The sequence below is a fragment of the Ursus arctos genome, unplaced genomic scaffold (assembly GCF_023065955.2).
Source record: "Ursus arctos isolate Adak ecotype North America unplaced genomic scaffold, UrsArc2.0 scaffold_5, whole genome shotgun sequence".
Taxonomy (NCBI): Eukaryota; Metazoa; Chordata; class Mammalia; order Carnivora; family Ursidae; genus Ursus; species Ursus arctos.
The window spans coordinates 89,685,196-89,712,673 of NW_026623067.1; the positions used below are offsets into that span (position 1 = coordinate 89,685,196).

Genomic DNA, 27,478 nt, shown 5'->3' on the forward strand with positions numbered 1-27,478 from the left:
AAATAAAGTTTAAATAAGATTTTAAGTTTAAAGTATCATTATTTTCTGATTTCAGCTGATCTAATAAAAGCCATACCCAATTTAAAGGTATTTCTCTATCAGGGAACCTGGGTGGCTTAGTCAGTTAAGCGTCCAACTCTTGATCTCAGCTCAGGTCTTGATCTTAGGATCATGAGTTTGAGGGAAAAAAAAAATTCTCCACCTCAAAAGAGTATTCCTGAACTTCTGCTTCTGATCACAATTCAGTAACTGGTATCAGATGAACCCTTCCCTCCTCAAGATCTAAAAAACAAAATATACAAAGCAACCGTTTTTCAGACACTGGGCAACAGACAAGATAAGATAAGCCTTTGATATTTGAGCAAAGGGAAGCATGAGGAAAGCCCCCCAACTGCTTCAGTGTCCTGCCTGGGGGCACCTTCCCAGTGTGGTAAAGGGAAAGTGGAACTCAAGAAGCAACAGTCTCACGGGGCTAGGGAGGCAGAGATCAGAATGTAAGGCTATTGATAAGGATGGAATTTACAGTGCAGAATAAAATAGAAAAGGGGAATCCACCAGAATCTGTATGGGGTTTTCCTTAAGGTTGGCTGAGTATATTCACTGCACTTAATCTCTACATAAGCAGGGTAAGACTATGTGAGGCCTGACTGAGGGCAGCTGCTGCAAGGCTTAGAGCTGGAGACACCAGAGAGTGTGAAGAGTGTACAGAGTTCTGATGCAGTTGCTGTGGACAAGCCATGCTGAGCACAGTGTGTATTCAAGTAAGACTCCAGAAAGGCCAGGCTTTAGGAATAAGGACCAAGCCTAAAGTAAAAAACACACCTTAAGCTAATGACAAAGTCTAAAAAGTCCCACCCTATCAAAGCATAAAACCAAACGTAACAAATAAGATCAAGAGTAGCCAACAATCGGGGTGCCTGTGTGGCTCAATCCGTTAAGCAGCCGACTCTTGACTTAGGTTCAAGTCATGATCTCAGGGTCATGGGATCAAGCCCATGGGCTGGGATCAGTGTGGAGTCTTCTCGTCCCTCTCTCCCCCCCTCGGCCCCTCCCCCACTCGTGTGAACGCTCATGCGCACGCTCTCTCTCTAAAATAAATAAAATCTTAAATAAAAAAAAAGAGTAGTCAATAATAATTTAGCTGCCTCCCAGAACAAAATTTGACTCTTCAAAAAAAGACAGCGTAATCCAAACCTCCTCCTAGATATTATCTAAAATTTTCAGCATACAACAAAAAAATTACTACATATGTAGAGAGATAAGAAAATATAATCATAATCTAAGAAATAATAAAATCAGTCAATAGAAACAGATTTTGAAAGACACGGATGTGGGAATTCACCAACAAGGGCTTTAAAATATCTTGTACATGGTGACTAACATAATATAATAAAAAATCATTATTAAAATAAATAAAAAATAAAAAATAATAAAACATCTTGTACAAATGTGTATAACAATTTAAAGGAAAATATGGACAAAATAAATTAACAGATGGGAAATCTCAACAAAGAAATAAAAAGTATAAAAAGAACAAAACTGAAATTCTAGAACAGGAAAGTATAAAGTTCAGAGTGGCTCTAAGAGCAGACTGGACAACACAGCAGGGAAAGAGTTGATGTTAAAAACATGTCAACAGAAATGATCAAAATTTAAAAGAGCAAAAAGATTTTAAAAATGAACAGAACCTTGTTTGCTTGTACAACAATACTAAATGTTCTAGCATATATACAATTGGATGCCCAAGAAAAGAGGAAGACTGAATGGGTCAGAAAAAAGAATTTGAAAGATAATGGCCAAAAATCTCTGAAATTTGGTGAAGAAACATCAAATTATAAAAACATAAATGATAAATACAAAGAAAACCACATTTAGCTATACCACAAAGAGATAAAAACTAAAGATAATGGAAAAATCATAAAAGTAGCTAGCAAAAAGAAAGACAAAGTGCCTATAGAATGAAAACCAACCTATCAGAAATGATGGAAGTGAGAACACAACTAAACAATCTCTTTTAAGTGGGAAAGAAAAACCCATCAACTTGGAATCCTATAGCTAGAGAAATTATCTGTTACAAATAAGGGTTAAAATAAAGACATTTTCATATAAAGCTGAGAGAATGTATCATCTGCAGACCAGTACTATAAGAAATGCTAGAGGAAGAAAAATAGAATGTCAGATCTAGATGGAAAAAACAGAACACAGTGATAACAGTAAATAAATGGGTAACTGTATTCATTTTCTATTGCTGCTGTAGCCAATTACCTCAAATTCGGTGGCTTAAAACAACAAATTTCTTATCATAAAGTTCTGTAGATCAGAAATCTGACCGAGGTCTCACTGGGCTAAAATCAAGGTGTTGACAGAGCTACATTCCTTTCTGGAGGCTCCAGGGGAAAATGCATTTCCTTACCTCTTCCAAATTTAGAGGCTGCCCCCATTCTTTAGCTCATGGCCCCTTCCTCCATCTTCAAAGCCAGCAACAGCAGATTGAATTCTTCTCAAACTGAATCATTCTCACTCCTTCTCCTGTCCTTTTTTTCTACTTTTTAAGGATGCTGGGATTACTTTGAGCCCACCTGAATAACTCAGGAGATCTCTTGCAGGTCAAATGATTAACAATCAATTCTACCTGCAACCTTAATTCCCTTTTGCCATCTAACACAAAAGATTTACAAGTCTTGGAGATTAAGATATGGACACATCTAGGGGACTATTTTCTGTCTACTACAATAATTTTTTTTCCTCTTCATTTCTTTTAAAAACAACTTCCTGTTTAAGCGAAGATAATAACATTGTAACATGGGGCTACTAATATGCAAAGACAAGATGTACGACAATACACAAAGGACAAAGAGAGGGGATAAATGGAGCTATATTTTCCCAAGATTTCTAAATTTTACATATTATGATATTAATCCTAAACACGCTGTAAGAAATTAAGGAATCATACTGTAAGCCATCAAGAACCCACTAAAGAAAAAAATAATAAAAAGTATAGTAGGAAGATGTTAATTACAAGTAAAATGGAGTACCAAAAAATATTCAACTAACACAAAATGTAATAGGAAATGGGGGACAAACCAACAAAAAAAAAACAGATACAGTAAATAGGAAAAAGAGCAAAATGCTACACTTAAACCACCAAATACTAATAATTACATGAACTGCAAATATACTAATATTCAATTTAAAAGGTAGAGATGGTCAGACAAGATTTAAAAAAAAAAGTCCAACCATATGCTGTCTACAAGAGATCAAGAGATGGACTCTAAATAAAAAGACAGACCTTGGCTAAAAATGAAAGGATTAAAAGGATATAACGTAATCAGCGAACATGAAAAAGACATAATGAAGACATATATATATTATATATATATACACATATTATATATACATATTATACATACATGCATATTATATTTACATATTATACATAATATATACATATTATATATATATAAAGAAGACATATATAAAGAAGACACTTCATAGTGATAAATGGGTCAATTCATCAGGAAGACAAAAAAATTGCAAATATGTAGGTACCTAATACCAGAGCTTCAAAATAACTTGCAAAAGCAAGTTAAGAAGTGAAAACTGACAAAACTAAAGAGTAAAACAGACAAATCCATTATCATTACTGGAAATTTTAACATCCCCCTCCAATGACTGACTGAAGAGTAAACAAAGAAACCAGAAAAGATGCAGAGCATCTGAACAACACTATAAGTTAACTAGACCTCCTTGACATTTACAGCTGACACCCAATGCCCGAGAATACTCATTCTTTTCAAGTCCACAGATCGCTCATCATGAAAGATCATATGCTAGGTCATAAAACAAGGCTCAGTAAACTTCAAAGGAATCTTAATAGATTTTTTTTATCACAATGGAATTAAATTAGAAAGCAATAATACTCATGAGGTATCTAGAAAATCCTCTAATATTTGGAAATTAATCAACACATTACTAAAAAATGAAGTTTAGGGTCAAAGAAATCACAAGAAATTAAAAATGCTTTTCAACTACGTGATAATGAAAACACTTATCAAAATATGTGAGACACAGTCAAAACTATAAGGTTTGGGAGAAATCTGCAACTTTATAGTTATATTGAAAAGGGAGAAAGGTTTAATATCAGAAGAAGGTGAAAAAAAGAACAAATAAAAGACAAAATAGAAGGAAGTAATAAAGAGTGGAAATCAATGAGCTAGACAACAATGAAAATCAACAAACCCAAAGTTAGTTCTCTGAAAAGACAGATTAAGGGAAAAATTAAGAGAAAAAGCAAATTATCAACATTAGGAATAAAAGAGGTGACACAACAGATGTTAAAAAGATACTAAAGAATTATTATGAACAAATTTTCGCTAAAAGATTTGATAATTTAGATAAAATGAACAAATTCTTTTTATTTTTTTTAATTTATTTTTCAAGATTTTATTTATTTATTTCAGAGAGAGCATGAGAAGGGGGAGCTGTAGGCAGAGGGAGAAGCAGGCTTCCTGTTGAGCAGGGAGCCTGACGCAGGGCTCATTCCCAGAACCCTGGGATCATGACCTGAGCCAAAGGCAGATGCTTAAAAGACTGAACCACCCAGGCGTCCCAAACAAATTCTTTTTAAAGAATACTTAAACCTAGGGGCGCCTGGGTGGCACAGCGGTTAAGCGTCTGCCTTCGGCTCAGGGTGTGATCCCGGCGTTCTGGGATCGAGCCCCACATCAGGCTCCTCCGCTATGAGCCTGCTTCTTCCTCTCCTACTCCCCCTGCTTGTGTTCCCTCTCTCGCTGGCTGTCTCTATCTCTGTCAAATAAATAGATAAAATCTTAAAAAAAAAAAAAAAAAGAATACTTAAACCTACACAAAACAAGTAAAAATCAGAATAGCCAAATCAATCGATATCTGTTCAGGAAACTGAGATTGTAATTTGAAACTTTCCATAAAGAAAATTCCAGGCAAAGATGGTTTTACTGGTGAATTATATCAAATATTTAAGGAAGGAATGATGATAATTTTTTATATTAACTATTACAGAAAATGGAGAAAGGGTGTTTGAACACTTGCCAAATTATTTTAAATGACCAGTAAAAACCTGTTACCAGAAACCTGACTAAGATACTACAAGAAAATTACAGACCATATTTCTTAACAAAATCATATCAAATAGAACCCAGCAATATATAGAATAGATAATATAGCAGGACCCTGAGGGCTTATCTCAGGAATGCAAGGATGTACCATTCAAAATTGAATCACTGTAATTCTCCCACTAACAGAATAAAGAAGAAAACCCACATACAGTCATCTCAGATGCAGAAAAAGCTTGTAACAAAATTCAAACTCATTCATGATAATTACTCTTACACTAGAGATAGAATGGATCTTCCTCAATCATATAGCTAGCATCATACTTATTACGACATATTGAATGTTTCCCCCTAACAAAGAGAACAAGCTAAGGAGGCCTCCTTTCTTACAACTTCTATTCAACATTGTAATTCAACACTATACTGGAAGATCTAGCCAGTGCATTAAGGGAAAAAATAGAAATAAAAAGAAAAAAGATTAGAAATAAAGGAAAGTGGACTCTGGTCACAACAGGATTGTAAATGTGAAAAATCCTAATAAGTTTTGTGTTTTTTTTTTTTTAAAAAAAAGCTCCCAGAGGGGCACCTGAGTGGCTCAGTTGGTTAAGCATCTGCCTTCAGCTCAGGTCATGATCCGGGAGTCCCAGGACAGAGTCCCACATTGGGCTTCCTGCTCAGCAGGGAGTCTGCTTCTCCCTCTGACCCTCACTCCTCTCATGTTCTCTCTCTCTCTCTCTCTCTCTCTCGTTCTCTCTCTCAAATAAATAAATAAAATCTTTAAAAACAAAAAAAGCTCCCAGAGATATGAAATCAATTTAACAAGGTTGCAAAGCGGCAAGATACAATATTAATATGAAAAATAATTTGTGTTTCTATCTAACCAACAATTGGAAAATAACATTTTTAAAGTATAGTTCAATACTATTAAAAATATTAAAAATTTAGGATTAAATGTAACAAAATAAATGCAGTAACTATGTATTGAAATCCAAAAAAAAAAACATTGCTGAAAGATGTTAAGAGGCTTAAATAAATGGTTAAGAATTTTCTCCAAATTGAGCTATAGATTCAACATAAGCCTAAAGTCTATTTTTTTTTTGCAAAATCTAACAAGCTGATTCAAAAATTCATATAGAACTGCAGAAGACCTAAAATATCGAAAGCAATCTTGAAAATAAAAAACAACAACATTGGAGAATTTACACTGCCTGATTCAAGTCTTAATATAAAGCTACAGTAACCAAGACAACATGGTGGCTTAGGAATAAACAAGTAGATCAATGAAAGAAAATTGGCCCACATATAAGCAGTCAATTGATTTTCAACAGAGGCCCCAAGGCAGTTCAATGAAGTTAGTCTTTTAAACAAAAGGACCTGGAATACTGCATAAGCACCTGGAAAAAACTTCTCAATATCTACTTCTACCTCATACACACTGAGCAATTAATTTTAGACGGATGATAGACCTAACTAAATAAAAAGCAGAATCTATAAACCTGTTGGAAAAAAGGTATAAGAACATCTTTGTGACTTTGGGGTAGGCAAATATTCCTTAAGATGTAAAAAAGTCTTAACTATAAGTGAAAACAAAATGATATCCTGGTCTTCCTCAAAATTTAAAATGTCTGCCTATCAAAGAACAATGTTAAGAACATGAAAAAGCAACCACAGCTAGGAAGAAAATATACATCATACACATAACTGAAAAAGAATTTATATCCAGACTATATAAAGAACCCTACAAATAAGTAATAAAAAAGAAACAATCCAATTAAAATGTGCAAAAACTTAAACACTTTAAAAAGGAAAATACATAAATAACCAAAAAACACAGGAAAATGTGGTTAACATCATTAGTCATCAGGGAAATGTTAATTGAAACCATAATGGGATACCACTTCAAGCCAAACAGATTAGCTAAAATTAATAAGACAGAACTAAGTTTTGCAAGAATAGGGCAGAATCAGAACTCTCACACACCGCTAGTGAGGGTGTAAAATGACACAGCCTTCTTGGAAATCATTTTGGTAGACTATTATTACATTTAATATGGTTAGAAATACCCTCTAACCCAGCAATTCCGCTCAGGTATTTATCCCCGGGCACAACATACTCCATAGATATGCTTGTACAGAATGTGTACAGAAACTTTTAACACAATAGCAAAAAGTGGAAACAAACCATATGCCTATCAAGAGGAGAATGCATAAGCAAGGTGTGGTATAATCATACAATGGACTATTACTCAAAAATTTTAAATATTGCCTCCAGTAATGTTTTTTGACTTCTTCAAAATTTATATATAAAATTTTTCCCAATTTTATTTTGTTTTTCCCCTTTTAATAAATGAAATTTACTATTGGCATTTAATTGAATTTATAATGCTTTAGAAATTATTACAAAAACTAAATGCTGTTTTTAAGATTTAATGCCAAGTCACCAAACCTTGTGTATTACAAGAACCTCAAAGAAGATTCCACATGGAAAGGTAAAAGCGTGGTTGCAGAAGATTCACCCATGACTATGCTGCATCCTGATCTTGGGATTCTGTGCCTTTTGGTTAAACTGTCAACCATGAGGTCTTGATTCTTCCAGTCCTAAACTTCTCTTTTATAATGGAGCTGGGGGAAGGTAGTACTCAAGACAAGGGAAAATTTATTAACTTCTGTTTTAAATTGTACATTTTAATTAGGTTCCAGAACAAAAATATTATGGAGCAACAAATAAATTAAATCTATAAGGGTCTGGTACTCTGCACAGTGACTACTTGAGAATTTTCTATTAGAAAAGACACAGACATCACTCATTATGATGTATTACTGATAAAAACAAAAACATACTCTAGGATAACTTCTAATTAAAAAGTAAGCACCTAAGACTGAAAAGCATCCCTTAGAGGCACACAAGATTCTGGGGTGTTCCTCCAGAGCCCTCTCCTGGCCTCTGTTAACCTGAACTGACACCCTGTTGCCTGGCTCCCTGGACCCCCCTCCCCCTAACTACAGGCTGTCTCTGCATCCACTCTTTGGCATCCTTCCACCACCCTATCTGAGACACTAATCCCTCCTTCCAGGAATAAGCAACACCAGACACCTAACCACCTAGGATCACAAAGGGATGGGTAGTTAGTCCCAGCTCACTTAAAAGGTATGCTTTGGGAAGGGGTGTGGAGATGGGGGTATCTAAATCTGAATGATGCACACATTAAAAAAAAACAACCTAGAAATTTAATCAGCTCAAAAGAAAATTAATTTGGGGGACTGGCAATTTCATCATTACAGGGTAATTGTGCTCACACATGGCATTGCCTAGCAACAGAGGCGCAGGCAAATCCCAACATTGGGGTGTAATGAATCACTCACTGCCTATTGCTCACAAATGGTAATTTAATAGGAAGATATTCACATCTGGTTCGATCTCGAGCAAGACTCCAAGAATTCTGCAGACTCAAATTGAGAGAAGCAGCAGGTATTTTTGCCAACAGCCAAAGACTGTTCCCACTTACTTGGTTTAAAAACAAAACAACACAGAGTCATGACAGCCTTGTTTTTGACATTTCGTTTTGGCAACGCTCCAACCTCTCTGGCTTCAGAGGGAGTTAATGAACGTCACAAAAATGGGAAGGTTTATATGACAGACAAACAATGGGATAATCGTGGTAGAACTAAAATCACTCCAGAAGCCCTCAAAGAGACAGCCCCGTCTGCCCCAGAATCGGCATGCTACTTCATGCTTCGCAGTTTTGAATAAAGGTATAAAGAGAGTCCACGTACGAGCGAGATCTATGTCTGGATCGTCTGTTGTTGGGGTCCGCCTGATTTTTTTCCTTTTGTCTCCTTAATACAGCTTCCCACTGAGGTGCCGAATCAACCATGTCATTCTCCTGCCGTGTTCTGAAACGGAAGACCATTCGTCTCAAGTTAACATTCACACATGCGGTGCTCTGTCTTTTGGTTCATCCTAAACTTGCTTTTAAAAGTTTACAAGTTATCAAATAAGTTATTGGGAAGTTATTAAGAAACCGAAAGTTATTTAAGAAGTAATTTTATTTAAATTGTGTTAGAATATTTATGCATAAATATGTAAGTATATATTAGTTTCAGGCTTCTATCTTTGGCTTAAACTCTTCTAAGAAATAGACGTGTCAAACAAAAAATTCATTTAAAACATATTTTAAGTTTTGACTACACCAGCAGTGTCTGCTATAGGGCTGATCTTAAATCATGAAACAAAATCTTTTCTTAAAAACATACTAACCAAAGCAGCAATAAATAATTTTACTTGAAGTGTTCTTAAAAATTCACACTAATTGTCAAAGTTTTCAGGGACAAAAAGTGCCAGATATGATCCCCTCCTCTTCTGTTTGAGAGAGAGCAGAGGGAGGGACCTGGGAGGAGGAGCAGAGGGAGAGGGAGAGAGTGGATACCATGCAGGCTCCACGCTCAGCGCAGAACCTGATCTCAGGACCCCGATTACGACTTGAGCTGAAATCCAGAGTTGGATGCTTAACTGACTGCACCACCCAGGCGCCCACCCCAAAATGCCCATTTTTAAGACAGAAACTAGACGTACAGAAAGCTAACAGTGGTGGCATCATGCCTTAGCAGCTGGGCAGCACACAGCATTGTGACGATGGCTGCTGATGTGGTGAAGAGGCAGGACAGGTGAACATTCAATGTGGCCGGGGGGCCAGGCAGGGAATGTAAATAAGGGAAAGGGAAATCGGGGGGAGGGGCGGGGGTACTGGGAGGCAGAGGCACCTGCCATGTGAGATCACAGGACGGTCTTCCAAATCTTCTCATTTTCTAAAGATAATCTACAAATTTGGACTTTTAAAGTGAACTCTTCCAATTTTTAAGTACTGACAACCAATACGGAATGTTAAGATACTGTATTAACCTAACAGTACCCATCCATGGACCACACTGCAGAAGTTCTGGACTTTTGCTGTATTAAGTCTTTCTAATAACAAGAGTAAGGTGCTGCAGGGGAGAGGTGGGGGAGAAGTATCGAGATAAAGCAATACTGTCTGGAATGCACTGCAATGATGCTGTGAAGCCATGAGTATTCCCTGCAAAAATCAAAACCTGGGGGTGCCTCGGTGGCTCCCTTGGTTAAATATCTGCCTTTAGCTCAGGTCATGATTCAGGGGTCTTGGGGTCCAGCCCGTGTCTGGCTCCCTGCTCAGCGGGGAGCTGCCTTCTGTTGCTCTCCCTGCTTGTGCTCCCTTGCTGTCTCTCTCAAATAAATAAAATCTTTTTAAAAAATCAAACACCTGTTATTTGAATATTTAACTTTTTAAAAAAAGATTTTATTTGTTTATTTGACAGAGAGAGAGAGCACACGCTCGCAAGTGAACAAAAGTGACACGGGGCTTGATCCCAGGACCTCGGGATCATGACCTGAGCCGAAAGCAGACACCTAACCAACTGAGCCACCCAGGCACCCCCAGAGTATTTTACTTTTTATTTATTTAAGGTCTTCAGGAAGCTGCTCCAGACACTGATGTTCCAGGGTGTGAGAGAACAGCATGGAGCCGCAAGGTCGTCATCACAGACCTGTGACCACATGAGCACAACTACTTCAAAACAAAAATGAAAAGAACAGATGGACACGTCTGGAGACATTTCTCTTTCTGAACAGATATCTTTTGATTGTCCTGTTAATAGTGCTTAGCTCGGACTGTGGGGCGGGTATTTACATTTGCTTATAACTGCAAATCCGCAGATGAGGAACAGATACTCATTTCACATGTAACTTAAAGACAGGGTAAAGCAAATTCAAGTTAAAAAGAACAGTACTCTATGAAGAAGAAATGATTTAAATCTCTCTAAAGAGAAATCGTGTTAGGTAAAAAAACGATCTGTAACACACTTCAAGCCTTTGAACTGTGTTTCCTCATTGAAGCTTTCATTTCTAATAGGCTGTTACATGAAAATTAACAGGATACAGTCATGGCATGTTTCACAGGTTCAAGAACATAGTTCCCTCTCTCACAGCATGTACAGAGGAAATTAAAATTGGATATACACCGCTATGGATCTTAGAAATATCTAAAGAAAAATAGGAGAAGGTATACTACTTGAAGGTCATAATTATTAATCATTCTTTGAAACAAACACTCCCACGTGAAAATGTCATGTGCATATACATACACACACACATATATGTATTTTTGTAGCCAGAGCCTACAATCTCTGAGCCATTCTATTTTATCGTGTGACAGTCTGGCTGGGGAGCAGTCCTGGATACTCCCAGGACTGAGGGACCCAGAGTCAGGAAGAGACACTCACATAGGAACCCACACCTCCAATTGCCCAGAAAAACACATAAAACCCAGGTCTCCTAGGGCATCTGGGTGGCACAGCTGGTTAAGTGTCCGACTCCTGTTTTCAGTTCAGGTGGTGGTCTCAGGGTTGTGAGATCGAGCCCCACTGTCAGGCTCTGCACTCAGTGCAGAGTCTGCTTAAGACCCTCTTTCCCTCTGCCCCTCCCACCACACTCACGAGCTAGCTCTCGCTCTCCAAAAATAAGTAAATCTTTATTTATTTATTTTTAAACAAGCAAATCTTTAAAAAATAAAATAAAATAAAACCCAGATCTCGGAGCTTCCATTCTGAGCTAACCCGATGCACAGTTCACGGGCAGGACTCAACTTCACAATGTTAAATTTTTTTAATCAGGAACTCAGCATGTCTGAATATTTTTCAGGGGTCAAGCCTACCAGCATGGCAAACATACTCTTCCCAGAGGATAGACATTTAAAAGGAAGCACAATTACTATACACTCATTCTCTGCTGGTGTGGATTGCAGCTGCTTACCTTCATACTCAGACTGTGCTCTGATGATAAAACAATAAAACTTCCTAAGACATGAACATGCAAAGATCTGGTAACTTGCTAGTAATGAAAACTAAATCAGGAAGAATTTCATTCTATGGCATGTACCTTTAACTTCTGTTTTTCTAATGGAAAAGTCTAAAGTGAGGGTCTGAAACCCTGTCAGTTAATATTCACGGATTTCAAAGACAGATGCCCTCTACTGGTGATACTATTTCATAAATATTCTAACAAGGTGCATTAAAAATGTAAGGCTCATTGGAGAGTCACAACAGAAGCACATTTTCTCCGGGTAATGGGTTGTGTAGCTGCCTTAGTCTGTAATGAAGTTTGAAATTACACCCTTACAAAAAGCCTCTGGTTAATGGTGCCTCATTACAAGAATGAAAGTGTCATTTCTTCCATCCCTGAACTGCTCCAGAAAACACAGGTGCTCCGTGGAAAGGAAAAATCCTAGCCCTAAAAGCAAGAATATTACAATGCTCAATCCTTAAAAGGCAGGAGCGAACTGTTCTGTGCATGAGAGACTAAAGGAACAGACATTTGAGTAAAAGATGCCGCCTGCAACGATTCTGCCTTGTGTCATTTATCCCTAGGTGTGGGATATACCAGCGCTGCTTTTTTGCTCCTCTCCTGCTATATTTCAATTTTGATATAGAGATTTACATTTTGTAGAATAAAAACACTGCAAGCATTGTATCGACATAATCCCTTTTATGTGCTCTTATAGGACAGGCAGGCATGAGCGTCTCAAGGGGGAAAAAGGAGCCCACTGTCGGTTACACTGGGGATGTATTCATTTTCAAATGTTGCATTTAAAAGTGAACCTCAAAAATGCCAAGTGTTTCTTTCATGTACTCTTCAAGGTTAAGAACTGCATTTACCATATCTTGTCTATTTCCTCATCTACAAGTACGGAGAGCTAACAGCTGGATTAGGAAGACTTATCATAACAGGGCTTCTATTTTTTAACTAATACATAAGGGAGACCATCGCTTTAGAATAAAGCATATTCCAACAATGTTTCAGAATAATAAAATTCCAAACATTTCCTGCATGTCTCACCAAACTTCAACACCCTACTTTTCCAGACGATCTATGCAATTTAGATTATGACTGCATTTGACACTTAATTAAAGTCTGCAAAATGTTCTGAAGGTGAAATGCCATATAATCACTTGATAACAATAATGAAGATAATGACGATCCCTAGTCTCTTCTTTCCTACTTCCCAATTACAGTTCCGCCTCCTCTACGAAATTCCTCACATTACCAAACCCCATGGGTCTCACTTGGCCCTCTACCTTTACCTGGGCAGTTTTGTTCCTAATACAATCTTCCTTTATAACAATTCTTAATTCACCTCTTGTTCGCTGGGATAAAGACCACATTTAATGCTGAATCTGAGAAAGCCCATGGAGCAAACGTATCACGAAGCTTCACGATGACAGAGCAGTACACTAAGCTCCTGAGCTCCGCCTCATCCCAGCTCCGGGCAAATTGCTTATCTCTGGTCAAGTCTGTCTCTTCATCTACCAAATTACTGCAAAGATCCTTTCCAGCTTTAAAACCCAATGTTTTCTCTATTTGTGTTTTATTTCCAAGCAGTCAGACATGTCGAAACCAACCCCTCTCCTTCAGCTACAGCACGACTGTCCAGACAATTGCTTCATATGGGCCACTCCATCACTAATATTAAGCCTGCGGGTCCCAAGTGATTGTGGACTTGTGTTTCTCATCAACTCATTCATTTCTGGATCACCTGCTATAAACCAATCTTCATCTATTTGTTCAGTAATTTTTCTTCCCTGGGGAAATTTACATTGGTTCCAGGCATCTGTCGACAAACTCCCTGAAGACCAGCAAGCAAAAAATTCATTTGCTTTTCCCAATCTACCCCCACCACCAACAAATTATTCTTATTTGCCCTTAAATGTGTTTCTGTCTCTTCCATTTATTCCTTATGCCCTCCCTACAAAAACGGGCTGCCTTTGGTGCAATTTCCCTTTCAAACTCTTTCTGTTGTCCTAATTTTGCAGCCTGCTTGGCCCTGGAGGACTCAGTAATCTGACAGCATTCCTTGGCTGCTACAGCTTTGTACTACTAGAGTCATCTCCGTCAACTTTGATTATGCTCTGAAGCCCTAAATCATCTGTATCAAACGCCTAAATCTTGATATGACTTATTAAAGTGGAAATCAGTAACTCTTACAATCTTACCGTGGTGAATGTCTGTTTCTACTTGCTTTGCACGAACTGCCCTCCCCTGACCCACAGTTTTTACCTTGTTTGCAGCCCCTCCTTAAATCAGGGACAGGGCAAGAGTGAATGCTTAAAAGGAGACCTATTTTCAGGCAATGAGGAAAAAGCACCCACTGGTTTAAGCTTGCTACCATTCAACTCATCCTTTTCCTTGGGCACAAGGATAAGTTCTTTTTTTTTTTTTTTTTTTAATGACTCTAACAACCAGAAAACCCTACCAAAATCTTCACCTTCTAGATTTGCCCTACTCAAATGTACCACCCCTATTAGTGGCAGTGCCGTGGAAGACAGCTTTTGTCTTCCTTTCTTTTTTTTAAACAGTAACATAAAAGACTTCGTGGAATGTATTTAATATTTAAAACCATTTTAAGCCATTATTCAGATACAGATTCTAAAGCATCTAAAAGGCAACAAGAAACTCTAACAACACTTGTGGTAGAATGATTTCGTTAGAAACACTGGCTTTTTTGTTAAAGGGAGCTGGGCCCCATTTTATAGATGTATCAGGGACTTCAGGTAAAACCGAGCAGTGCTGAACGTTCTCATTAATCTAATAGTATCTGCTTATGCAAGGTGCTTTCTACTTTTCAAAGCACACCCATTACCTCCTGGATCCTTACAAGTCTCTTGTGAGGTAGGCAGGGCAGTGTTACTCCAGTTTGCGGGTGGGAAAACTAAGATCCAGAGGGTAAAGTAAGCAGGAACTCGCCACAGAGCTCTCCAAGTAGGGTCAGATTCATAACACAGGCTCCCTTCTTCTCTGCTCTGTGCTCTATCACGCGAGCGCACGCACACACACACACAGCCTCACACACATAACTCGTGTGTGGATGATGGTGCACATGCCCCAGGGTAAAAGGCCCAAATGGTCCTCTGCTGCCAATTTACCCTAGTCCTGCTCTTCCCTGAAGCCTCTCATTTCTCTTGCTCTTTTAATCCTCCCCAGGCCCTGGAGTTACTTCCACTTTTATGCTTATGCAAAAAACACCAGACAACTTCTCCATCACCGCCCCCAGCCCCCTCCAAATCTCCCACCTCAAAATCCTAAAAGCCTAGCAACACATCAAAGCTAATGCCTAAGTAATCCATAGATTCTCCCCAGTGAACGCTCAAAGGACTGACTGCCTATTTCCATCAATAGCACAAAGGATATTTTGCAGACTGGTGTCTTTGAATGTAAAGGATATTTTATTAAGCTCAAGGTATTTTAAGTGAAATCTCGGCTTGTGAAAGGTTTCGCTCTGATAAGTCTACTCCCTTGGTTCTCCTTCAACGTACATCCTGGGCAAGTCCAGAGCAAGGTGTATAGGCTCAGACCCATGGAGACGGGGCAGCTGACCCTTCTGATCTCGGGTGCAAGATTCAAATTCCAACGGGTGAAAACAGATATAATCTGATATTCGCGCAGATCATTAGCTTCATACTGCCCGTACTTGGTAAGTTCCCAATTTGATGAATTTAGTCGAGCTGATTGTTTCACAAATCAGTAGAGCAAAGGAAGTAATCTCTAAAGAAAACTGAGGCATTTTAGTTGTTAATCCTACCAGTGAACTGAAATATCAATTTCATTTCCCAGTATCAATCTATCCTTCACTATTTCGATCCTAATGATCACTTCATAAATGTTTAGGGGTCACAACGACACCCCCTTAAGAATCTGATGAAGGCTACAGACCCTAGCACCAGAAAATCATACACTTGGAATCACACAGAATTTTACATAAATTTCATGAGATCCCTAAAACCTACTGATGAATCAGCAACTAAGAAGGCCTAGTCTGAAAATAACCATGTGTGTCAAGGTAGGGAAGGTGGGAGCAAGGAAGATCCAGCTAAAGAAAAGTGGAAAAAGCTGGAAAAGGGGTGGAGGGGAGGGGGGACAGCCCAGGAAGAGCCTGACTTCAAGCCCAAATATCAGACCATGTGGTTCCACATGAAACGCTCTCACTTTCTCGGTTTCAAGTGATCTTTACCGTGACCCATCCGACAACAGAGATCAGTATACACCCCACCTTAAAGATGAGCAAACTCAGATTTAAAGTGGTGTCAAGAGTTGGCTAAGGTCAAACAGCAGGACAGGACAGAACTGAGGCCCTGACACACATTCTTGGGGGGGGGGGGTTCCTGACACTTCCTTGGCTCCCAAGCAGAAGCAGGACTCAGAGAAGACAAGAGAAGGGAAGACAGAGTGGAGAGAAGCTAAGGAAAGAAAAAGAAAGAAACTGAGTGAGGAAAAATAACGTGAGAGAAAGATATAAAAGGGAGGCAAGAGGACAGAGATGAAGATGAAGATACAAGCAGGGACACTGGGGAAAATAAGCCTTCGTCACCTTAGATGTTACGACAACAAACGGCGCTCCAACTTCCAGCTCATTATTTAAAAAAAAAAAGGGAGTAAAAAAACTGTCTTCTCAAACCTCAAAATCTAGAAAACTGTAGGACACTCGTCCAGATGATAAAAATAGTAAAGGAAAAACAACTAAGACAGAAAGGTGTAAAGGAAGACATCAACAACTCGCCAGATCAAGGAGGAAGCCGAGCCTGCTGGTGCTGTAGGGAGCCGTGTGGACTGAAACGCAGGTGTGAACACACAACTGACAAAGGACCCTCACACATCTGGCCTCCACAGCTTTGGACCCAAAGGTGACAGAGGAATTTTTCTAAAATCCGAATTGTTTTGAGCAACAATCCTTGTTCCTAATATTAGCCTTCCAGAGTTGGTGCGAATTATTATTATTTACTTTTAACGGTTGTGAAAAGCCACAGCTACTCCTTGGATAAAGTTGATTTGTAAACATTGTTGCATTCACTTGTGTTTCTCCTCAGACAAAATAAGAGATGTTTACATTGTTATCCGCCAGCACAGTGAAGCGGCTTAAGATCCAACCTGTAGACATTGTAGAAAACGAAACAAAACAGAACCCAGTATTTCCAGAGTGGCCTCAAACCTAACAGGTAAGACTTCTGTATGTCAGAGAAAAAAAAAAAAATCTGCAGGCGCCTGTGTGGCTCACTCAGTTAAGCATCTGCCTTCGACTCAGGTCAGGATCCCAGGGTTCTGGGATCAAGTCCCTTGTCGGCCTCCCTGCTCAGCAGGGAGTCTGCTTCTCCCTCTGCCCCTCCGTTCCACTCGTGCTCCCTCTCTCTTGCAAAAATAAATAAATAAAATCTAAACTAACCTTGTTTAAAAAAAAAAAAGCCCGAAGGAATGACAAAGGGAACAACATCCCAAAGACTACAAAGACCACACACAATCCCCAAAAAAGTAGATCTCAGTCTGTCCAGAGTTCTACTGCACACACCAGAGACTTCAAAATGTTCAGAAAGCAAATCCACACAGTCTTGGCCCCGCTGCCCCAGGGTACGGTGCCCACAGGGAGACAGGAAGGCAGGGTGTATCGAGTGCAGCTCTGGTTTCAAAGGTAATGAAGTGTTCGGGCTGAATTTAGAGACTTGGCTGGCAGGAGTAGAACATCTGCATGTTCAGGGTTCAGTTTGCCCCATTCTAGGGTTACCAGGTTCCTGTAATACAAGCGCAAAGGATGCTGCTGAGAGCTTGGCTGTGTCACACTGCTGGCCGAGACAAGGCAGGATGAGGCTGAAGAGATCCATCCTCTCCCCAGAAAAGGAGTTTTTTGAACAAGTTGGAAGTCAGACATGAGGAGACAACCCTTCATCACAGACAGAAGACATACTGGGACTGTCAGAAGGGCTGAGGTTTAAATATTCAAATCTCTGATGGGGAATGAATGGGCTCTGGCAAAATCTAAAAGGCTAATAATGGGACTGAAGGTGTTAGTGGTAACAGAACATAATGAGGAAGCGGCGCCTAGAGAGAGTATAATGTGTCTGCCCCCCTCCTTCCCTGAACACTGTTACCTCTGCACCAGAATTTTCAGGAGTGGAGAATGGAAGTGGAAGGTGTATTTTTTCCTCTGCCTAGTTTTTGCTATGCCCCCGAGAGCTAGACCCTAGACCTCATCTTCTACAGACACAGGCAACTTATGTAACCCTCGGGCAGTATTTCTACAGGTAAAATAAATGAGCTTGAAAGCCTTTGGGTCAGAGTGTGTTTTGAAAATGATTTCTCATTAATAGCCTTACAAAGTACATTGGCATGTCGATGTTCAGAACCACCGTCATTCTCAAATACACCTCTAATACACTGTAAAGAAAGCCAATCTACAAAAACGCTTAGGGAGAGCAAAGGAAGAAACTGGTGAGAGAGAAGACACCTATGAGGAATATGAAAGCTGGTGCAACTGGATCAGAAATGGGCTATTTAAGGATTTTTTTGGCAACCTTTAAATACTGTTTCATAATAACAGCAAATGGCAACATGAGCACTTTTGGCCCCAAAAGACAATGTATGTATGTATGTATGTATGTATGTATGTATGCATGTATTTATTTATTTATTTATTTTAACGATTTTATTTCTTTGACAGAGAGACACAGCAAGAGAGGGAACACCAGCAGGGGGAGTGGGAGAGGGAGAAGCAGGCTCCCCGTGCAGCAGGGAGCCCGATGCGGGGCTCAGTCCCAGGACCCTGGGATCATGACCTGAGCCGAAGGCAGACACTTTAACGGCTGAGCCACCCAGGTGCCGCAAGACAATGTTTTTAAGCAGGGCACCTTCTGAGAAGTTGAGATTAGAAGCATCCATGAGCACAACTTAGAATACAACAAGCAAACCAGAAACAGCGTTGTTAAGATACTGGCTTGGTCAGTAAGTACAAACAAGAGGAAATTCTGTTATTTGTTTTTGCTTTGTTTTGTGTTGTTTATGCAGATACTGAATTTTAGAGCAGGAAGAGGGTACCTGAGGGAAAGCTACCCTCCACACCTGGATTTTTACAAATGAAGAAACTGTCATCATTTCCTTGAGAAAGGTGTCATAACACATTGAGATCTCACCTCTATCTGGTGTGACTCCAGCCCCTAAGAAGGCTCCACAGAGAAAGCTTTCCTAAGAAAATGACCCACTCTTACAATGCTGTCTGGGCTATTATTACACAGGCTTTATCGTTAGGCAGGCCAATTCAATGCATGCCAACCACAAGGGCTCCAAGTACTGAAGAAGGACCTTGGAGATGATCTCATCTGACTACTTCACTTTACAGAAGGGAAAAACACGACCCAGAAAAATAAAGCAAGCAGGCAGAGCTCCGCATCAGGTGGGAACACGTTTCCTAGCAGTGGCACTACTGACATCTTCTGGACCAGACACTTCTTGGGTGGGGGGAGGGCTGTCCTGTGCATTGCAGGACATGCAGCAGCACCCCTAGCCAATAGCAGTCCCTCCACCCAATTGTAACAATCAAAGGTGTCTCAAAACGTGGCCAAAATCCTCAGAGAGTGGAGGGGCAAGACAAAATTGCCCCCAGTTGAGAACCACTGGGTTAGAAACTGGGATGACCAGCAACCCAATCCCTCTCACTCCCAACACGGTGCTCTTTCACGACATGACCACTTGTTTTTAAATAAATATTTTGGGACGAGGAAGAACTGATTAAAGCATTAAGCCATCACTGGGGCGCCTGGGTGGCTCATTCGTTAAGCATCTGCCTTCGGCTCAGGGTGTGATCCCAGCGTTCTGGGATCGAGCCCCACATCAGGCTCCTCCACTATGAGCCTGCTTCTTCCTCTCCCACTCCCCCTGCTTGTGTTCCCTCTCTCACTGGCTGTCTCTCTCTCTGTCAAATAAATAAATAAAATCTTTAAAAAAAAAAAAAAGCATTAAGCCATCACTAATACTGATTACATGTCAAATGGTATTAATTCCCAGTAATTAAGAACGAGCCTTAAAAAATGAGTCTTAAAGAAATGAAGTACCTGTATTTATCCACCTAATTGTATGTGCATATGTGAACACATATGTTCATGCACACGTATGAGGCTGAGACTATGAAATCTATGAAACAAGAAGTCTCTCGATTTGGGCTAGATAAAATACAGTAATGTCCCGTTAAAAGATACTTTAGGGAGAAATCCCTCTAAAACGGGCACATTTCTTACCATCCTTAGACAAATTCACTATACACTGTACCTAAATATAGATCACCCTTTTTTTTTTTAATTAACAAGAAGGGACCCTCATTGTGAAGTTATCTAATCATCTTATTGTAATAAGAAACTCTGTTCAAAGAGCTATAGTTTCCTAAAACAGTGTTTCAAAACAGTGCCAGATTCCTTCTTAAACACAAATGAGAAAATCAAGCTTAAGAAATAGGATACACAGGGGCGCCTGGGTGGCTCAGTCGGTGAAGCGTCTGCCTTTGGCTCAGGTCATGATCCCAGGGTCCTGGGATGGAGCCCTGCATTGGGCTCCCTGCTCAGTGGGGAGTCTGCTTCTCCCTCTCCCTCTGCCTGCTGCTCCCCCTGCTAGTGCATGCTTGCTCTCTGTCAAGTAAATAAATAAAATCTTAAAAAGAAAAGAAAAGAATTAGGATGCACAGCTTCTACCACCACCAGCAACCTCTGATTTTGGAGTTCCAGATAACTACAGTATCAAATATTACCTGTTTCTCTTTTTCCGGTGTTCTCTATTAGAATTTTCTGATTCACTACCACTGCTCGTGTTACAGCGTGAGCGTGACCTGAAGACAAAATGAGAAGAACAAAAGAAAAAAACCCACATTTATGACAAATAAAAAATTTCAGAAAGGTTCATGTTGGTTCTTCGGAATGAATTTTGTAAACATCAGTAGCTGTTATTATCCCTCCCTCAGTCAGTGCTTCTCAATTCAGTCAGACATCTGACTGAGTCCGCAGACACATGAAACCACGCTCCCCTAAAAGACCACAAAATCAAGCACTTCCAACAGAACTCTGACCTGGCAAAGCCCTAAGCCCCTGTAGTGGACTAAGTATGCACACAAAGTCCGGTCACACCCCCACCCCAAATCAACGGAGGTGGAGTTTACTTCCCCTCTCCCTGGACTAGCGCTGGTCCTGTGACCGACTATCAACAGAATGACGTGGAAGGTGTTCTCTGCCAGTTCCCGGACTACTTATCTCTTCTCGGAGCGGGTAGCTCCTGCTTCCTCCTGGCCGCCGTCTCAAGAAGCCGAGGCCAGTCAGGTAGAGAGACCACAGAGAGACAGAAGCCTCAGGCCTCCCGCCATTTTGCCAAGACATCAAATGTGAGAGAGAAAGCCTCTTGAATATTCCAGCCCCAGCTGCCCTCTGACGGCAGCTTCATATGAGACTAGCAAAACTAGCCTGTTCAATCAACAGAATCATACAACATATATATGGTTGTTGTCGCTTTAAGCCACTAAGATTTGGGGTAGTTTTAATGTAGCAATAGATAACCAAGACAGTTCCTCTGTCAAAGAAGCAGAAAAAAAAAAGAAGTTGCTAAGGACGCTACAGAAGGAAAGACTGAGAACCAACTGAAGCCAAAGCTGATATCTCCAAGTTAATTTTTTTAATAATGACCTTAAAGCAGTCACTAACAGCAACAAACGCCCCCAGTCTGGCTTCAACTCTGAGTAGTGCCAATCCTTCCTCCCTCTCCCTGACCCTCCTTCCGTTTTATTTTTTTACCTCCTCCTTTGCTTTAGATCTGAGTCTTCACCACTGTTATGGGCTTTCCTATAGAAAACAAATAATGAAGATATTAAAGAAAATAGAAAGTTATCCACTGGCTAAGGAAAGCACAGCAAAATGAGTTTCACTTCAGTTCATGTGTATCTGTTTTGCATTCGTTCATTCACCAAACATTTAAATCACACAATATGCCCAGTCCCAGGAGTAAGAACATGAAACCAACTGGCCTCAAAAAGCCAGCAACCTCACGGAGGCTGCAAACAGTCTACCGGCAACAATGCACAACGTGTCTGTGAGGTATGATTCACCCCGTGATGGGGCTGTCTGCAGTTCCCACGTCTGTAATCTGCCAAGTCAAGTTCTGCCACAACCTGACTGACATCAGCTCTCACTTGCATGCCCTTTCCAACCCTCTGGCCTCCAAGTCCCTTGATCATTTCTCTAATAACCTCTTCACAATAACTCTGCAGCCCACGTCATGGCCACATCTTGGACTTTATCATCTGTAACTACCTCCAAACACTTTGGTCTCTGGCCACAATCTCTTCCCCTTCCTGTTTACACTCCTGAACAGCTTTGATGGGGCATCCTGGTTAAACACGCAGCTCTGCGGCCCGACAATCTGAAAGTGAGCCCCATCTCCTCCACCGATGAGGTGTGTGATTTCAACAAATTACTTCTCTATCAGAGCCTCAGTTTTCATGGCACCTCCCACAAAGGGTTGTTACGAGGATGAAATGAATACATTTCAAATGCACAGAGTGGGGCCCGGCTCATTGAAGAAACCAATAAATGTTAGCTGTAATTATTATTGCTTATTTCCACTACTTCCCTTCTACCTTTCTTTGACCTCAATAGTACAATTTGTTCATTTTCCTTGCTACTTTCCATCTGCTCCTCTTGGCCTTTCTTCATTCCCTCCCTGACCCAACTGAGATTTCCATCATTGTGATAACATGTATGCCAGTACTCAAAACTTCCTCCAATTCCTGTTTTTGGTTCAGTATTTCTGGCAAGATCCCATGCATGAGTAAATCAGACTATCCAGGTTCTCTGAGCCAGCCGTCAACAGCTAGCTGAGTGGGACTGGAGGGAGTTACACAAAAGGGCACATTAATTATACTACAGATCCATGTTCACAAGCGTCATGTGAGTCCACAACGTCCTACCACCTTTCTCTGATCTAGGTACTCTCTGCAAAGCAGTTTCCAACTCTTTTTACCTGGCAACCCTCTGATATGCAGCTCCCTCTGCATCAGAAGCTGACTTTGTTTTCTCCTTCCAAAGAAAAAGTAGCCATCAGATGGCAACTCTTCCATCTTCCTGTTTCCAAAAATAAAACTTGCCTACATCTTCTTCTGTGTTATTTACAGATCTGTCCTTACAACCAAGGTCAGTCCCTCCACCTGTGTTGTGTGGGTCCCATCACCTCTTATCTTCTCAGTGACTTTCAGTAACTACCCTTCTCTCTCAGATATATTAAACTTGTCCATATGGAAAATTCTTTTACCAACTTTTCACATTATCAACTTTCTACTATTTAAACACACACATGTATGAGGTGCCTGCGTGGCTTAGTTGGTAAATGTCTGCCTTTGGCTCAGGTCGTGATCTTGGGGTCCTAGGATTGAGCCCTGCGTGGGGAAATCCCTGCTCAGCGGGGAGTCTGCTTCTCCCCTCTCCCTCTGCCCCTCCTCGCCGCTCATGCTCTCTCAGAACTCTCAAATAAACAGATAAAATCTTTAAAAACAAATAAACACACACACGTCTGCTTAACTCCATATCCCCCTTCATTTTTTCCCCAGTCTCTCCTTTCTCTTTCAAAGCACCAAACTTCTTGAGAGGGTGCCTAAGCCCCTTGTCTCCGTTTCTTTACCCTTTGTTATATTTGCCTTCACACTGATTCGGCCGACATGGCTCTTTAATGGCATCATCATGACTTATGTTCCCCCATTTCTCAAACATACGTACGCCAAACAACGTAAGGTTGATAGGTCTCTGTCCTTACACCAAATTTTTTGATAATTTTTACTTAGTATAAACATAATATATATTGTTCACAGATGATCTCTATAGCATTTAAGGAATACAATTCCATTCTTGGAATTCACAATTTTCTTAAAGATAATAACTGCCTAGTTTTCTATGCACCTATAGGTTGCTTAGTTTTCCTTGTTTTATCAGTAATTCTTCATCCAAACTCTGAGAGCTGCATGAACCTTCCTGAGATGGGCGAATGCTTCGGTAATCTACAAGTTCCACCAACATCTCCCTGGAGTCCTGTGCCTTCCTGCTCACATATGGACCATCCGCTCCCTGGCACTGCTGCACAAATGTCGCTCTGATTACTCCCCTCACCATGATCCAGGGAACTCCTTCTGCTTCTTTGTAAGATGCATCCCGTATTTCCAGTTCTTACGACTGCGGGTCTTGGTTTTGGAAGAACGTATCTTCCAATTGCTAACAGAGAAAGTCTGCATGGCAGGTACATTTTTTTTTTTTTCTTTTTAGAGCTGGAATTTCTCAAAATATCATTGACACATGTAATTATAGTTTATCTGGGCTTAGAATTCTAAATTGAAAAGAATCTCCCCTCAGCGTTTTGAAGGCAATGCTTATCTTCTTTCTCCGACGTTGTTGTTAAGGAGCCCAATGCCACCACTCTGATCTGTCCACATTTGTGCATGAGCTTTTTTTCTCTCATATTCCTCCCTTCCTCGAAGTTTTAAAAATTCTCTCTTAACCTATAATGTTTTGAAATTTAATGATAATGGAAATTGGTATGGATCTAATTTTCCAGTCTATTATACCAAATGTTCAGTATCTTCTCTCTGTAACATTTGATCATTCAGTCTGGGATATTTTCTTGTACTACTTCTTTAATAGTTTCCTCTTCAGCATTTTTTTATTTTTTTTTCATGGAAATTTCATTACTCAAATGTTTGATATCCAGGTTTGATCACCGTTTATCCTTATATCCATACATCTGTTTTATTTGTTCTAATTTGGGGATGATTTCCTTAACTTTATGTTCCAAACCTTCTACTAAGTATTTTATTTTATTTTAAGATTTTATTTATTCATTCAACAGAGAGAGAGACAGCCAGTGAGAGAGGGAACACAAGCAGGGGGAATGGGAGAGGAAGAAGCAGGCTCCCAGCAGAGAAGCCTGATGTGGGGCTCGATCCCAGAATGCCAGGATTACGCCCTGAGCCGAAGGCAGACGCTTAACAACTGAGCCACCCAGGCGCCCCTCTACTAAGTATTTTAAATTCTGCCACAGGAATTTGAAGTCTAAGAATTCCTACTTGCTATTCTCTTTTGATATCAAATTTTTTCCTCACATAATTATACTTTTGGAGAACCTGGGTGGCTCAGTCAGTTAAGCATTTGCCTTGGGCTCAGGTCATGATCTCCTGGTCCTGGAATAGAGACCCACATGGGGTTCCCTGCTCAGCAAGGACTCTTCTTCTCCCTCTCCCCGCCCCCTGCTCATGCTCTCTCAAATATATAAATAAAATGTTTTTTTTTTAAAAAGATAATTCTACCTTTAAGACATTTTTCTTTCTTATATTGTCTCTATTTCCTGTGAGTACACACACACACACACACACACACACAAGGCTCGTTGTTTGTTTCAGTCTCTGTCTTTCCAAAACAGAAGCTATCTTCAAATGCCAAGTGATTACGGCTCTCTCTTCATATTTAAGAATTAGGCACTAAAAAACTGGAATCCTCTGGATTGTGCAGAGAATGTTAACTGATGGCTTCACTGCAGTGTGGAGCAAAGTAATGTGGGTAGTCTCAACCATTTCACTGGAGGATATCTTTGAAAGTTGGTATCTGTATGTCTTTTCTCTTGTATCTTTCTTACAGTGAGATTCTCTGATCTCATGCTTGGGAGATACAAATCTGGCTTCTTGCATTCTGGGAATGAAGAAGAAAGGGAGCTCTTTAGTAAGCAGATTTTCACTCTAGATTTTTCCTGTGGCCACAATTTCTTCATCTCTTTTCCCTAAAAGTAATTTCCTCTGAAGGTAATTCTCTTCGACCAAGCCAAATAAATGCTGGAGTTTCTCCCAGCTCTGTCATTGGCTTGGTCTTTGCATTGGAGCTATACTATCTACCTAGACAGCTTCATTTCGGTTTTAAATTTCAATTTACATCCTTAAGAAATTTATATTTTAACCAATGGCCAATCTACCTCCAGACTTCTACCCAACAATCCATATGAATCTTGCACCTGGACTTCTCAAAGATACCACAAATGTAATACACCAAAAACCAAACTCAGTTGTCCCTTTCAAGCTTTCCACATCCCAGTGATTGTGATTCCAGCGCACCACACTTCAAGCCTGGATTTCATTCTTGACATCAGTTACTCCTTTACCTGTCATATCAAACCTCCCAGCCCTATTGATTTTACCTTCCCATGGGTCTCAAAACCATCCACTTCCTTAAATCTCCACATCACCACCCTGGCCCAAGCTCCCATTAGCCTTTGCCAGGACTCGCATGGTAGCCTGCTGGCTGGCTCTCTTTCCCCCTATTGCTCTCTTCTACCTTTTCTCCACAGGACAGTAAGACTCATCTTTACACAATACAAATGTGATCTTGTAATCACTCCCCTTCTAAAAACTACTGGGTCTAACAGCCCAAATCCTCAATAAGGCTCAGGTGTCCTATGAGGTGTTTCTCTCTGGACTCATTTATCCTTCTCATGAATGTTCCCCACTCCTTTCCACCCCAAGGCCTCTGTACATGCTAGCTCCTCCACCTCTCTTTGACTGTTCTTGTCTCAAATTCCAGCTCAAGCATCCAGGCTCTGAGAACCTTTTTCTGACCTGCTTGACTCAGCAACTCAGCAAAACTTCCCGTAATAGTGCTGGTAATACAGATACTTGGATGGTAAAAGTTATCAAGCAGTTATTCTTAGGATACGTGTACTTTTCTGTATGCATGTTAGGTTTCAATAAAGTTTTTTTTTAATTCCCCTAAGCACCACATAACTCTCCCTCAAGGATATATAAAAGTCGTTAAGTGCACACGCATTTGTATGATTCATATATTTCTTCCCCAACAAATTGTAAACTCCTAAAGGGCAGGAACTCTCTCTAGGGCTGTTTAATACGTGCCTGCATGAAGTAAGCACTCAATAAACATTTGGGTGTAAAGGTGGGTAGGGGTGAAAGTAAATTGTACTATCAAAAAGTAGTCTGGCTTTCTTTTTCTAGAACAGGAATGTTTAAATAAGCAGGCTTCAGGATCTCCATGAAAGTGTGTATGTTTACTTAATTATGTACTTCTTCCCCCTAAGGAATGGTCCAACATTTCATCAGATTCTCAGAGTTCTGTCACCCAAAAGTGTTAAGGACCGGTGTTCTAAACTCACCCAGAATTTGAAAGATGTACCCATCTAATGACAAACAACTGGTGAAATATAAAATTTTGGTATCTTTTGCAAAACATGTTATTCTGGCAACCAGTAAAAAACAGAATTTCCTATTACTAAATGTAAGTCTTGAGATTCTTTCATGGTGTTGACAAATCTCAGTTTTAAATGTCAGAGGTACTCTAGCCATGCAGGGATTTGTGCCCAGGGGCAAGGTAAGTATCTGTGAAGATGAAGCAAGACTGACAAGGACAGGGACGTTCAGAGGGCATTTACAGTGGAAAGGAACAAAGAATGAGCTTTAGCTCTTCTTTGCCGGCATGTAGCAATGGTTATTTAGT

The 27,478-nt window shown here is 40.1% G+C and overlaps 1 protein-coding gene across 2 annotated transcripts in view; it reads right to left on the reverse strand.

Annotated features, from left to right (window-relative positions):
* Positions 1-27,478, reverse strand: part of EPB41L4A (erythrocyte membrane protein band 4.1 like 4A) — a 239,004-nt gene that overhangs the window by 14,259 nt on the left and 197,267 nt on the right. The window contains exons 16-18 of one of the 2 annotated variants that reach the window (XM_026498459.4): positions 21,743-21,790; positions 20,713-20,790; positions 8,864-8,983 (exon numbers count right to left, since the gene is read on the reverse strand). In XM_026498459.4, coding sequence (XP_026354244.1) covers positions 8,864-8,983; positions 20,713-20,790; positions 21,743-21,790 — 246 coding nt within the window. The remainder of the gene's footprint in view (positions 1-8,863; positions 8,984-20,712; positions 20,791-21,742; positions 21,791-27,478) is intronic. The other variant, XM_057307352.1, reaches the window with a different exon arrangement.